Genomic DNA, 15,119 nt, shown 5'->3' with positions numbered 1-15,119 from the left:
CTGTAGACAACTCTCTGTATTTCTCAGTGTGACTGTGTCACCGAAGCAGAGGGACGGACAAACCGGTGTAGCCGAGCTAAAGTAGAACACTTCACTTCATTAACTTTATTGGTTATTATGCAAATAAAACAGATACAGATCATCTGCAAACTGCTGAAAAACGGCCCAATAACTGGTCTATCGGTAGAAAAACCGGTCGACCCGTACTTTATAACATAACAACCAGTCGACCCGTACGTTATAACAAAACAACCAGTCAACCCGTACGTTACAACAACCGGTCAACCTGTACTTTATAACAACCGGTCGACCCGTACGTTATAACAAAACAACCAGTTGACCTGTACACTATAACAACTGGTCGACTCGTACGACCCTTACTTTACAATAACCGGTCGACCCGTACGTTACAACAACCGGTCGACCTGTACTTTATAACAAAACAACCAGTCGACCCGTACGTTACAACAACCGGTCGACCTGTACTTTATAACAAAACAACCAGTCGACCCGTACGTTATAACAAAATAACCAGTTGACCTGTACTTTTTAACAACCGGTCGACCCGTACGTTACAACAACCGGTTGACCTGTACTTTATAACAACCGGTCGACCCGTACTTTATAACAAAACAACCAGTCGACCCGTACGTTATAACAACCTGTCGACTCGTACGACCCTTACTTTATAATAACCGGTCGACCCGTACGTTACAACAACCGGTCGACCTGTATGTTATAACAACCAGTCGACCCGTACGTTATAACAAAACAACCAGTCGACCCGTACGTTATAACAACCTGTCGACTCGTACGACCCTTACTTTATAATAACCGGTCGACCCGTATATTACAACAACCAGTCGACCCGTACTTTATAACAAAACAACCAGTCGACCCGTACGTTATAACAAAACAACCAGTCGACCCGTACGTTATAACAAAACAACCAGTCGACCCGTACGTTATAACAACCGGTCGACCCGTACGTTATAACAAAACAACCAGTCGACCCGTACTTTATAACAAAACAACCAGTCGACCCGTACGTTATAACAAAACAACCAGTCGACCCGTACGTTATAACAACCGGTCGACCCGTACTTTATAACAAAACAACCAGTCGACCCGTACGTTATAACAAAACAACCAGTTGACCCGGGCTTTATAACAGTTTATTTACGGTTCAGAGATACATGCCGAGGTCTGAGGTGGTTCATGAAGACGTCAGCTTCTAGTTTCTATTATTGCTTTTAATAATTCAACACGACAGCAAGGAAGACAAGACAGAAACCTGGAACACTGTTACATCATTATCAACGTCGTAATTCACAGAATTGCTGAATAATCAAACCTCAAACGTAACGGGGCTGGGTACCAACGATTACCCTGATTTGGTATGGATGAGGTTACAGAAGTTTAAATTACAATCCCCCTCTCTCTCTCTCTCTTCCTGTCTCTCTCACTCTCTCCCTGTAATCAACCTTTTTGTTTAGGTACAATATTTTCTACGGCTCTATTTATTGTTATGTAAAAAATGTTTTTGATTTTGTGTCTATAGTTTAAAAAAAACAAAGGTTTTATAAAAATCTCTCCCTGTCTCTCCCTCCCTGTCTCGTTCTCTCACTTTGTCTCTCTCTGTCTCTCTCTCTCCCACCCTGTCTCGTTCTCTCACTTTGTCTCTCTCTCTCCCTCCCTGTCTCGTTCTCTCACTTTGTCTCTCTCTCTCCCTCCCTGTCTCGTTCTCTCACTTTGTCTCTCTCTGTCTCTCTCTCTCCCTCCCTGTCTCGTTCTCTCACTTTGTCTCTCTCTGTCTCGTTCTCTCACTTGTCTCTCTCTGTCTCTCTCTCTCCCTCCCTGTCTCGTTCTCTCACTTTGTCTCTCTCTCTCCCTCCCTGTCTCGTTCTCTCACTTTGTCTCTCTCTGTCTCTCTCTCTCCCTCCCTGTCTCGTTCTCTCACTTTGTCTCTCTCTGTCTCGTTCTCTTGCTTTGTCTCTCTGTCTCTGTGACTCCCCCCCCCTCTCTCTCTCTCTCTCTCTCTCTTCCTCTCTCTCTAGTGCTCTCTCTCTCTCTCTCTCTCTTCCTCTCTCTCTAGTGCTCTCTCTCTCTCTGGTCAAACAGTCATAAATCAATCCAAGAGCATCCTTCCTTCTTAATGCTCCATTGAAACTCTAAGTTACGTTACGTAACCTTGTTTCTCTGAGTAATTGAAGTTTTCTTTCTCTTTAGCTCTCTTGTCACACCCCTATTATTATTATTAATCTACCAGATTTTAACCGGGGAATCGGTTATTTTAACCCAGCCCTATTTAAAATGACATTTCTGAAACAAGCAGGATCCTGATAATTAGTCTCCAAAGCCGTTATAATATATAATATATAATATATAATATTTTCTACCCAGCGTTGGTAATAAGCTGCCGCTGCTACATTTAATATCTTTATCTTTTTCTGCGGTTAACCTTATTAAGAATAATGTGTTACCTTGATATGTTTTTACCTGAGCGTTGAGTCTTTTTCTCTCTGTTATTTACTAAGTTGAGTAAAGTCTAAGATATTTATTTATGGAGTCATATAAGTGTCATAAAAAAAGGACAAATCAGTAAAAGAATAAGATAATAAATGTGGAATATAAAGAATAATAAATTGAATGATTATGTAAACAAATGAACACGTGTGAAAACGTGAAAAGGAAAATAAGAATAAGTAAATAAAATAAAGTGGAAAATTAATTAAAAAATGTGCAAATAAAGAAATTTTATTTTTATTTGTATTCTTTTGTTTCCTGAGGAGCCAAGCTGTCAATCATCTGTAGATAATTAAATAAAATAAATTAAAAATAAAATAAAGAAGCAAGTTTCTTTATGTGCAAAAACTAAATAAATATTTAAAATAAATATATATATAATGTTCAACAATTAAATGAAAAAATAAAAAATAAATGTGAGGATGAATGATGCTTTTATATTTTATTTGTCTTCATATTTCCACATTTTTGTTTTTATTCTTTGACATATTTATTATGATATTCTTCTTTATGACACTCTTATGACTCCGTAGTTTAATGGCTTGTTAGAGTATAAGAGGATGTTGAAGTAAAAGTACAAGTACAAGTACTTTGCTATTTGTGATATTTTAAAACTTTGTAATATCGGACATGAATACTCATATTTAAAGTACATTATTGGTAAATCCTGCAATTATATACATTTACAGAGCTCGACCTTTAACCCTCCTGTTGTCCCGGGGCAAATCTGACCCTTTAATAAATCTCTATATCTGAAATATGAGTTTCTTTTTAACCAAATTACCATGAGAAATGGATTGGATTCCTTCCAACGCTCTCTATAAATACAACTGATCTCTTTCATTGAATTTAGGCTGTAAATTGAAATGATTTCAAATCAGCGTCCACTCAACAGTCCTCTGATCTCAACTATTAGTCAAAATAATTCATAATTTCTGCTTTTTCAACTCTAACATTAGGTATAATTCTATATAAATGAGGGTTATTAACCATGGATTCCATAAAGTATAAAACCAGTAAAGTGGTGGTGGTGGAAACTAAAAAAAAAAGTCTGAAAAATGGACGAAAATGTCCAGTTTTTGACAAAAATGTCAAAGCGTTATGTCGTCTTTTTCAACCCTTTTGTGTCTTTACTCCGATTTTTTTGTCACATTTTCAACGTTTGACGACTTTTTCTGAAACTTCTGAAATTTTTCCGTGGGAATTTTTTCCAAATTTTTAAAGCTTTTTCTTCTTCTTTTTTACATTTGTCACTTTTTTGACATCTTTTCACATTTTTGTCACTTTATTTGACATTTGTTCACATTTTTTGAGCCTTTTGAAAATTTCTTGGATTTTTCCCCAAATTTTTAAAGCTTTTTTAAAAAAACATTTGTCACTTTTTTCTCATTTTTTCGACATCTTTTCACATTTTTGTCAAAATTTGACCCAAAGACGACAGGAGGGTTAAGACGGCGAGCTTTTTTTTTTTTTACATTTCTCACTTTTTTTACATTATTTTTACTTTTTCGACATCTTTTCACATTTTCGTCACATTTTTCTCTCTTTTTTACACGATTTTTTTGTCACATTTTCAACGTTTGTCGACTTTTTCTGAAACTTCTGAAATTTCCGTGGAATTTTTTCCAAATTTAAAGCTTTTTTTTTTTTACATTTCTCACTTTTTTACACTTTTGTAACTTTTTCGACATCTAACTTACTATTTACATTTGTCACATTTTTCTCACTTTTTTGTCACTTTTTCAGCGTTTGTCGACTTTTTCTGAGCCTTTTGACAATTTCGTGGATTTTTCAGCAAATCTTTAAAGCTTTATTATTATTATTTTCACAATTGTGACTTTTTTGAAATTTTTTTTGACATCCTTCCACATTTTTGTCACTTTATTTAACATTTGTTCACATTTTCTGAGCCTTTCAAAAAACATTTCTTTTTACATTTGTTAATGTTTTGACATATTTTCACATTTTTGTCAAAATTTGACCCAAAGACGACAGAATGGTTAAGAGGGCGAGCTTCTTTTTTTCAACATTTGTCATTTTTTCAACATCTGTCAACATTTTCTGAGCCTTTTGACATTTTTGTGGATTTTTCCCCAAATTTGGAAAGCTTTTTTTAAAAAAATTGTCACTTTTTTGAAATTGTTTCGACATCTTTTCACGTTTTTGTCATATTTTTCTCTCTTTTTTACACTTCTGTTTTGTCACTTTTTCAACGTTTGTCGACTTTTTCTGAGCCTTTTGAAATTTTTGTGGATTTTTCCCCAAAAAAATTTAAAGCATTATTAATTTTTTTTTTTTACAATTGTCACTTTTTGTGACATTTGTGTGACATTTCTTTGACGTCTTTCCACATTTTTGTCATTTTTTTTTTACATTTGTTCACATTTTCTGAGCCTTTTGAAATTTCCGTGGGTTTTTCCCCAAATTTCTAAAACTTTTTTTTTTTTTGCATTTCTCACTTTTTCACATTTTCGTCCCATTTTTCTCTCTTTTTTACACTTCTGTTTTGTCACTTTTTCAGCGTTTGTCGACTTTTTCTGAGCTTTTTGAAATTTTCGTGGATTTTTCCTCAAAGTTTTAAAGCATTATTATTATTATTATTTTTACAATTGTCACTTTTTATGACATTTTTCGACATCTTTTCACATTTTTGTCACATTATTTGACATTTGTTTACATTTCTGAGCCTTTTGACATTTTCGTGGGTTTTCCCCCAAAGTTAGATCATCACCAGACTCCATGGAAATAAGACATCTGTCTGTCTGTCTGTACTTGCAGCCTATCTGTCTGTCCTCTCAGTCAGTCTGTCTGTCCTCTCAGTCTGTCTGTCAGTCTTTCTGTCCTCTCAGTCTGTCTGTCCTCTCAGTCTCTCTGTCTATCCTCTCAGTCTGTCTGTCCTCTCAGTCTCTCTGTCTGTCCTCTCAGTCTGTCTGTCCTCTCAGTCTCTCTGTCTGTCCTCTCAGTCTCTGTCTTATTTTCTGTGAGTCTTTTTGTCTGTCTTCCTGTCTGTCTTATTGTCTGACTGTCAGTCTGTCTGTTCTCCTAGTCTGTTTGTCTTATTGTCTGTCTGTCCTCTCAGTCTGTCTCTCTGTCTGTCCTCTCAGTCTGTCTCTCAGTCTGTCTCTCTGTCTGTCCTCTCCGTCTGTCTCTCAGTCTGTCTCTCTGTCCTCTCAGTCTGTCTCTCTGTCTGTCCTCTCCGTCTGTTCTTCAGCTCCTGCTCGTATCTCTGCAGCTGAGACAGGAAGCCAGGGTTTGGATCGATCTCGTGACGAGCCGTCTTCACTTTCTGGGGACGAGAGACAGCGAGATGTTACGAGTAAATAAACCTGTTAATGAACGACGTTACACTCTAATATGAACAAGCAACATGTTTTTATCATAGTCTCTGGAAAGAAACAATAGAAAAGATCATTTGAGACGTCTCTTACGTCCTAAAACCAGCCTCTGGAGTCTCCACCAGCTGACTTCTCTATTGGCTGTTGGACAGGAGACGTCTCTTACGTCCTAAAACCAGCCTCTGGAGATGTCTCTTACGTCCTAAAACCAGCCTCTGGAGACTCCACCAGCTGACTTCTCTATTGGCTGTTGGACAGGAGACGTCTCTTACGTCCTAAAACCAGCCTCTGGAGTCTCCACCAGCTGACTTCCTATTGGCTGTTGGACAGGAGACGTCTCTTACGTCCTAAAACCAGCCTTTGGAGACTCCACCAGCTGACTTCCTATTGGCTGTAGAAACAGGAAACGTCTCTTACGTCCTAAAACCAGCCTCTGGAGACTCCACCAGCTGACTTCTCTATTGGCTGTTGGACAGGAGATGTCTCTTACGTCCTAAAACCAGCCTCTGGAGACTCCACCAGCTGACTTCTCTATTGGCTGTTGGACAGGAGACGTCTCTTAAGTCCTAAAACCAGCCTCTGGAGACTCCACCAGCTAACTTCCTATTGGCTGTTGGACAGGAGACGTCTCTTACGTCCTAAAACCAGCCTCTGGAGTCTCCACCAGCTGACTTCCTATTGGCTGTAGAAACAGGAAACGTCTCTTACGTCCTAAAACCAGCCTCTGGAGACTCCACCAGCTGACTTCCTATTGGCTGTAGAAACAGGAAACGTCTCTTACGTCCTAAAACCAGCCTCTGGAGACTCCACCAGCTAACTTCCTATTGGCTGTAGAAACAGGAAACGTCTCTTACGTCCTAAAACCAGCCTCTGGAGACTCCACCAGCTGACTTCCTATTGGCTGTAGAAACAGGAAACGTCTCTTACGTCCTAAAACCAGCCTCTGGAGACTCCACCAGCTAACTTCCTATTGGCTGTTGGACAGGAGACGTCTCTTACGTCCTAAAACCAGCCTCTGGAGTCTCCACCAGCTGACTTCCTATTGGCTGTAGAAACAGGAAACGTCTCTTACGTCCTAAAACCAGCCTCTGGAGACTCCACCAGCTAACTTCCTATTGGCTGTAGAAACAGGAAACGTCTCTTACGTCCTAAAACCAGCCTCTGGAGACTCCACCAGCTGACTTCCTATTGGCTGTAGAAACAGGAAACGTCTCTTACGTCCTAAAACCAGCCTCTGGAGACTCCACCAGCTGACTTCCTATTGGTTTTTACTTTTAGTTTCTCTCAGCTGACAACCTGATTGGCTAATTTCAGAGAAAATTAATACCATTGGCCGGTAATTGTCAGTCTGCTGTGCTGATGGTAACCACGGCGACAGCAAATCCTGCTACAGATGATTAAGAGATATCACAGCGGCCAAGCAGAGGTGAACCGTGTCTCGTTGTTGTTCTGATGTGTCCGGCCCGTCTGAGCACGAACACGTCAGCGCCCTGCTCGAGGGCACCTTGGTAACCTTGGTAACGGACACCCCGACTGGCTTTATTTCTGCCGACTCGGCTCGGTGTAACGTTCAGGGACACGTGTCACCGGAAAGAAAGTGTCAGCAGCTCTTCAACCTCTGTTCAGCTTCTGTGTCTTCTAGATCTTTGTGTTTGAGAACTCATAAAAAACTAATGTTAGGACATTATGTTTGTTTTGTTACTTAAAAAAGAAAAATCTGCGACGAAAAGGTGATGAAAAGGAGACAAAAAAGGAGACGAAAAGAGACAAAAAGGAGACGAAAAGATGACAAAAAGAAGATGAATAGGAGACGAAAAGGCGACGAAAAGGCAACGAAGAGGAGCCGAAAAGGAGACAAGAAGGTGACAAAAAGGAGAGGAAAAGGTGGCAAAAAGAAGACAAAAAGGAGATGACAAAAAGGAGAGGAACAGATGACAAAAAGGAGACAAAAAGGAGACAAAAAGGAGACAAAAAGGAGACAAAAAGGCGACGAAAAGGAAACAAAAAAGCGACAAAAAGGAGATAAAAAGATGAGAAAAAGGAGAGGAATACATGACAAAAAGGAGACAACAAGATGACAAAAATAAGAGGAAAAGATGACAAAAAGGAGACAAAAAGGAAACAAAAAAGTGACAAAAAGGAGACAAAAAGATGACAAAAGGAGAGGAATAGATGACAAAAAGGAGACAAAAAGGAGACAAAAAGATGACAAAAGGAGAGGAATAGATGACAAAAAGGAGACAAAAAGGAGACGAAAAGGCGACGAAAAGGAAACAAAAAAGCGACAAAAAGGAGACAAAAAGGAGAGGAATAGATGACAAAAAGGAGACGAAAAGGAGACGAAAAGGCGACAAAAAGGAAACAAAAAAGCGACAAAAAGGAGACAAAAAGATGACAAAAGGAGAGGAATAGATGACAAAAAGGAGACGAAAAGGAGACGAAAAGGCGACAAAAAGGAAACAAAAAAGCGACAAAAAGGAGACAAAAAGATGACAAAAGGAGAGGAATAGATGACAAAAAGGAGACGAAAAGGAGACGAAAAGGCGACAAAAAGGAAACAAAAAAGTGACAAAAAGGAGACGAAAAGGAGACAAAAAGGCGACGATGTTTCTAACAATATTATGAAAATATGGCGTGAAAAGAGAAGACTCGATTAAAGTAAAGTCCCTCAACATTTAGACTCAGGTACGATACTGGAGTAAATGTACTCAGTTACACATGGATAAATAAGACGTGATCTTAGTATTCAGAGTATTCTGAGTGTTCAGAGTATTCAGAGTGTTCAGAGTATTCAGAGTATTCAGAGTATTCAGAGTATTCTGAGTATTCTTAGTATTCAGAGTATTCTGAGTATTCTGAGTATTCTGAGTATTCTGAGTGTTCAGAGTATTCTGAGTATTCTGAGTATTCGTGGTTGCCGGGTGACCCACCTTTAGCGCCTCGGCGAGCGCCAGGCCGCGGTGCTTCATCAGGTAGGCGATGCAGACGGTGGCCGAGCGGCTGCGCCCGTTCTTGCAGTACACCACGCAGCGCCCCCCCCGGCCGGCCTCCCTCTGGATGGCGTCGGCGGCGCGGTCGAAGTGGGCGTACAGGTCCTCCTGGGGGTCGTCGTAGACCGGGATCTGGAGCCGGGACACGGCGGCGGCGGCGGGGGGGAACGGCTGCTGCCGGGACACGTTGATGCAGAGCGTCACGGCCTCGCGCCGCAGCAGCTCCTCGCTGCAGGCCGAGCGCCCGTTGCTGATGAAGAGGGCGCCCGTCACCTGGCACAGCTGCAGCATCCTGGTCCTGGTCTCCAGACCTCCCTGTGCTGGTCCTGGTCCTCGCAGGCCTCTGTATCCTGGTCGCTCTCAGGGACACTGCAGAAGAGACAGAGAGACAGATTCTGATCAGACAACTCCAGGATTAATAGTTTAGGAGATTTAACCCTCATGTTGTTCCCATGTTGTCTTCATGTTGTCCTCATGTTGCCTTCATGTTGTCCTCATGTTGTCCTCATGTTGCCCTCATGTTGTCCTCATGTTGTCTTCATGTTGTCCTCATGTTGTTTTCATGTTGCCCTAATGTTGTCTTCATGTTGTCTTCATGTTGTCTTCATGTTGCCCTCATGTTGTCCTCATGTTGTCCTCATGTTGCCCTCATGTTGCCTTCATGTTGTCCTAATGTTGTCTTCATGTTGTCTTCATGTTGTCTTCATGTTGTCTTCATGTTGCCCTCATGTTGTCCTAATGTTGCCCTCATGTTGTCTTCATGTTGTCCTCATGTTGTCCTCATGTTGCCCTCATGTTGTCTTCATGTTGTCCTCATGTTGCCCTCATGTTGTCTTCATGTCGTCTTCATGTTGTCCTCATGTTGCCCTCATGTTGTCCTCATGTTGCCCTCATGTTGTCCTCATGTTGTCCTCATGTTGCCCTCATGTTGTCTTCATGTTGTCCTCATGTTGCCTTCATGTTGTCCTCATGTTGTCCTCATGTTGCCCTCATGTTGCCCTCATGTTGTCCTCATGTTGTCTTCATGTTGTCCTCATGTTGTTTTCATGTTGCCCTCATGTTGCCTTCATGTTGTCCTAATGTTGTCTTCATGTTGTCTTCATGTTGCCCTCATGTTGTCCTCATGTTGTCCTCATGTTGCCCTCATGTTGCCTTCATGTTGTCTTCATGTTGTCCTCATGTTGCCCTCATGTTGCCTTCATGTCGTCTTCATGTCGTCTTCATGTTGTCCTCATGTTGCCTTCATGTTGTCCTCATGTTGTCCTCATGTTGCCCTCATGTTGTCCTCATGTTGTCTTCATGTTGTCCTCATGTTGTTTTCATGTTGCCCTAATGTTGTCTTCATGTTGTCTTCATGTTGTCTTCATGTTGTCCTCATGTTGCCCTCATGTTGCCTTCATGTTGTCCTAATGTTGTCTTCATGTTGTCTTCATGTTGTCTTCATGTTGCCCTCATGTTGTCCTAATGTTGCCCTCATGTTGTCTTCATGTTGTCTTCATGTTGTCCTCATGTTGCCCTCATGTTGTCTTCATGTTGTCCTCATGTTGCCCTCATGTTGCCTTCATGTCGTCTTCATGTTGTCCTCATGTTGCCCTCATGTTGTCCTCATGTTGCCCTCATGTTGTCCTCATGTTGTCCTCATGTTGCCCTCATGTTGTCTTCATGTTGTCCTCATGTTGCCTTCATGTTGTCCTCATGTTGTCCTCATGTTGCCCTCATGTTGCCCTCATGTTGTCCTCATGTTGTCTTCATGTTGTCATGTTGTTTTCATGTTGCCCTCATGTTGCCTTCATGTTGTCCTAATGTTGTCTTCATGTTGCCCTCATGTTGTCCTCATGTTGTCCTCATGTTGCCCTCATGTTGCCTTCATGTTGTCTTCATGTTGTCCTCATGTTGCCCTCATGTTGCCTTCATGTCGTCTTCATGTTGTCCTCATGTTGCCCTCATGTTGCCCTCATGTTGCCTTCATGTCGTCTTCATGTCGTCTTCATGTCGTCCTCATGTTGCCCTCATGTTGTCTTCATGTCGTCTTCATGTCGTCTTCATGTTGCCCTCATGTTGTCCTCATGTTGTCCTCATGTTGTCCTCATGTTGCCCTCATGTTGTCTTCATGTCGTCTTCATGTTGTCCTCATGTTGTCCTCATGTTGTCCTCATGTTGTCCTCATGTTGTCCTCATATTGCCCTCATGTTGTCTTCATGTCGTCTTCATGTTGTCCTCATGTTGCCCTCATGTTGCCACATATATAAATTTTGAGCATCAGACAAAATCTTCTGGTTGGTTGCACTTCCACCCCCCCCCCCCCCTCCCCCTCCCCCCATGTAAACCAATGCTTTGATGATCTTTTACTTAAGTACAAGTAAAGTTACCGGTATATAACATCTACCAAGAGACTCAAGAGAAATTAATTGTTTTTCATAATGTCATAAAACGGATTATTGGACATGAATTATTTTAAAAGCATAGAAAAAAACATGAAAATCATGGGAAAAGGCGCCAAAAGATGCTGTTTGACGGGAAGACAACACGAGGGTTAAGATATTAGACAATAATACAACAACAAGAACATCTCGAGGTAACTTACAGAAGTACAGGAGTCAGTGAACGTCTCACTGAAGGACACACGGACTCACGTGCAGCCGTCCGGCTCCTTGCAGGTAAACGGTCTCGGGGGGTTTCAGAGAACAGGGTTTCCTGCTCGCGCCTGCAGACCGGGGTCGGTTCGGGCTGATCCGGTCTGTTCAGGTCCGCTCGTGACCCCCAAGCTGCTCTGATCTCCACGCCGCGGCTGCTTCTATATTTACCGCAAGGACTGGGACCGCTTCCGCTCTGGGTCCTAGTGCGGGTCCGCTCCGGTCCTAGTGCGGGTCCGCTCCGGTCCTAGTGCGGGTCCGCTCCGGTCCTAGTGCGGGTCCGCTCCGGTCCCCGCGACCCCGGTGAGGACCACGTGTCTCCTCGGGACGGTGCACGGGGCTTTGGGCTGAGGGTGTGGATGGGGAAGGGGGGGGGGGGGGTCAATCCCCCCCAATAATCACAATTTACAATGTGTCTTCCCTCTGTGTATGTGTGTGTGTGTGTGTGTGTGTGTGTGTGTGTCTCTTTCTCTCTCGCTGTGTGTGTCTGTCTCTGTGTGTGTGTGTGTATATGTCTCTCTTTCTCTCTCTGTGCATGTGTGTCTCTCTCTCCCTCCGTGTGTGTCTGTGTGTGTGTGTGTATATGTCTCTCTCTCTCCCTCTGTGTGTCTCTGTGTGTGTGTGTGTCTCTCTCTCCCTCTGTGTGGGTGTCTCTCTTTGTGTGTGTCTCTCTGTGTGTGTGGATGTGTGTGTCTCTGTGTGTGTGTGTCTCTGTGTGTGTGTGTCTCTGTGTAGTTCCGGTTTGTGTGTAAATTGTAATAATTTTGAATACAGCAGCTTGATTATTACTTAAATAAAGACATGTGCACCCAGAAAAGGCCCAAAAAATAACCACAATGCAGGAAATCTAACGTTTGTTGCATTTCATTTGGGGGGGGGGGACCCAGTCTCCCCCAGTAATTACCGTAACTTCATGAATATTTGGGCAGGTAACTTTGAAATGGACTTCTTTATTTTTAGTTTCAGAAGACGGTGATTGCATCATCACAGTTGTTTAAAACAAAAAGATTACTTTATTGTGATAGGACAGCAGAGGACATGAAGGGGGGGGGGGGTTGACACGCAGCAAAGGGCCGCAGGTCGGAGTCGAACCTTCAGCTGTCCTGTCAAATCGGTGGGGGGGGGGGGATTTGGTCAGTCCGTAGGGGTAGGGAACCAGAGGGTCGCTGGTTCAAGTCCCCGTAGGGACCAAAGTACGGTGGTGGACTGGCAGCTGGAGAGGTGCCAGGTCACTGCCACGGTGCTCTGGAGCAAGGCACCGAACCCCCAACTGCTCGGGGCGCCCCCCCCTCCCCCACTCTGACATCTCTCCATTAGTGCATGTATTGTGTGTGTGTGTGTAGTTCACTAATGTAATGTGTAAATTGTAATTTCCCCTTAAAGTTATTTAATTATAACGTTATATTGTATTATTATAGGCCTAAAAAACGCCCCATAGTTTAATTTCCTCTGTAGAAATGCACCGCTTTGCTGCATGTCACCTGCCCCCCCCCCCCCTTTCTCCCCCCCCTTTCATCATTCCCAGGCAGATGAAACCGACGTAAACTGATAAAATCTGAGTGACGACAGGACGCAGGAACCAGTGCAGGAAGTGATTTTATTGTCGCGTTTTTGAGATCCATCACACATGCAAACAGCGATGTCGAAGCCGTGTTTCATCAGCTTTTTATTAGCAAACCAGAGAGAAGTTAATCAAACAAAAAGAACACAACAATATGTGTCTCTGTAGTTTCTGTACAGGTCCAAATATACTACAATATGTACTATTATACAACTGGATTACAATGCATGTCAATGGACAGCAGTCAATGGACAGCATGGAGTCCCTTACAGCGAGACTCTTCTTCCTTTTCACCGGAGCGACCGACGGCTTCCTCCAGACCCCCCCTCTAGACCCTCTCTAGACCCTCTCTAGACCCCCTCTAGACCCTCTCTAGACCCCCTCTCTAGACCCTCTCTACCCTCTCTAGACCCCCTCTAGACTCCCCCTCCAGACCCCCCCTCTCGACCCCCTCTAGACCTCCTCAGATCTCAACCCTCCTGTTGCCCTGGGTCAAATCTGACCCTTTAATAAACGTCTATATCTGAAATCTGAGTTTCGTTAACCAAATTATCATAAACATGGATTCTTTCCAACGCTCTTTCATTCCTCAGATCTTAACTATTAGAATAATTCATAATTTCTGCTTTTTTAATTCTAATATTAGGTATAATTATATATAAATGAGGGTTATTGACCATGAATTCCACAAAGTATAAAACTAGTAAGGTGGTGGTGGTGGAAACTAAAAAAAAAGTCTGAAAAAGGGACGAAAATGTCCAGTTTTTCTCAGTTTTTTTAACCCGGTTAGGTAGCTAGTTAGCTAGGTAACTAGTTATTAAATGAGGCTTTTAAAACAACCGATGACATCACATCCTCGCGTTCCCTTTCTTTTTGACAACTCATAAATACTCGTTTAAGGACGTTTTTCTGTCTCGGCCACGTCCACGAACGCGTTTTCCTTCTGGGTCAGAAAAAAAAAAATCCACTTTTTTTTGGGGCCCTTTTTCCAATGTTTTTCTAAGTTTTCTTAAATATTCACGGTCATTAAACCTAATTTTTTAAATGACATCATACCCAATTCTTGAGTTATTAAAGCAGAAATGATGCATAGTTGGGACCCATAGCGCGTGTTGAATGAACCACAGACGGTTTGATGTCAAACGCTAGTCATGGAAATCCACAGAAAGTCATCATTACTCATGTGTTCATGTTGTTTTTGGGCAATTTGATTGGAAGAAATCCATATTTGTGACATGAAGACCTTAGACACCGGGCCATATTTGACCCTGAGGACAACACCGAGACGTCATTACTCCATCAGCATCTTCATGGTTATTATTCATCCCACTGTGTAACATCTCTTCTTCTTCTTCCAGGGCAGTCTTTAGTTTGAATGCCTCTTCAGAGCAGAAGAAGAAGAACAACAAAGGTCGGGCAGCGTTTTTACGCAGATTCTCCAACAGAAATCACGTCGTCGTCTTTCTTTCTCCGACTTTTCTTCTCGCTCTCAGCAGCTCACGTTTAGGACAAAAGTAGATGTAAGTTCTGGGGAAAATGAGAATTTAAATGTGTTTACTTGACTAAGGAAACGGGTTTAGAAAGCCAAGAGTGCAACGGGTTCTTAGTCCACTGATCCACTCGTGTTTTGTAGATGTGAAGCCCCTTAAATCACAGCTGGAGACACTTTCTGTCCCTTCAGCTTTTATTGAAAATGGACTTTTTCTTCCAGTTTCTAATGGTGTTTTTCCGCTGCATGGTACCGCCATTACTCTAAAAAAAGTCCCCGTTTCACTAGTTTTATCTCCAGAGTGAGACGTCTCTATAGTTTTATCTCCAGAGTGAGACGTCTCTTTAGTTCTATCTCCAGAGTGAGACATCTCTCTAGTTTTATCTCCAGAGTGAGAACATCTCTCTAGTTTTATCTCCAGAGTGAGACATCTCATTAGTTCTATCTCCAGAGTGAGACATCTCTCTAGTTTTATCTCCAGAGTGAGACATCTCTAGTTTTATCTCCAGAGTGAGACATCTCATTAGTTCTATCTCCAGTGAGACATCTCTCTAGTTTTATCTCCAGAGTGAGCCATCTCTCTAG

General features: G+C 42.2%; 1 protein-coding gene across 1 annotated transcript; it reads right to left on the bottom strand.

The window, feature by feature from the left end:
• Positions 1-5,547: 5,547 nt before the first annotated feature.
• dusp28 (dual specificity phosphatase 28) lies at positions 5,548-11,664 on the bottom strand. The gene is made up of 3 exons (XM_032508050.1): positions 11,436-11,664; positions 8,792-9,220; positions 5,548-5,812 (listed from the first exon to the last, which is right to left on the bottom strand). The coding sequence occupies exons 2-3, from the start codon at positions 9,140-9,142 to the stop codon at positions 5,639-5,641; spliced, it is 525 nt and encodes a 174-aa protein (XP_032363941.1). The 5' UTR covers positions 9,143-9,220; positions 11,436-11,664; the 3' UTR covers positions 5,548-5,638.
• Between the last annotated feature and the right edge of the window lie 3,455 nt (positions 11,665-15,119).

The sequence above is a fragment of the Etheostoma spectabile genome, unplaced genomic scaffold (genome assembly GCF_008692095.1).
Source record: "Etheostoma spectabile isolate EspeVRDwgs_2016 unplaced genomic scaffold, UIUC_Espe_1.0 scaffold00005828, whole genome shotgun sequence".
NCBI lineage: Eukaryota > Metazoa > Chordata > Actinopteri > Perciformes > Percidae > Etheostoma > Etheostoma spectabile.
The sequence above is the reverse complement of the archived record's forward strand: the minus strand, read 5'-3'. Positions and strand labels throughout refer to the sequence as shown.

Coding starts and splice junctions, on each gene's coding strand:
- dusp28 (XM_032508050.1), bottom strand. CDS start 9,142: ATGCTGCAGCTGTGCCAGGTGACGGGCGCCCTCTTCATCAGCAACGGG. Junction 5,813..8,791: donor CGCTCGCCGAGGCGCTAAAG/GTGGGTCACCCG, acceptor TCTCGTCCCCAG/AAAGTGAAGACGGCTCGTCA.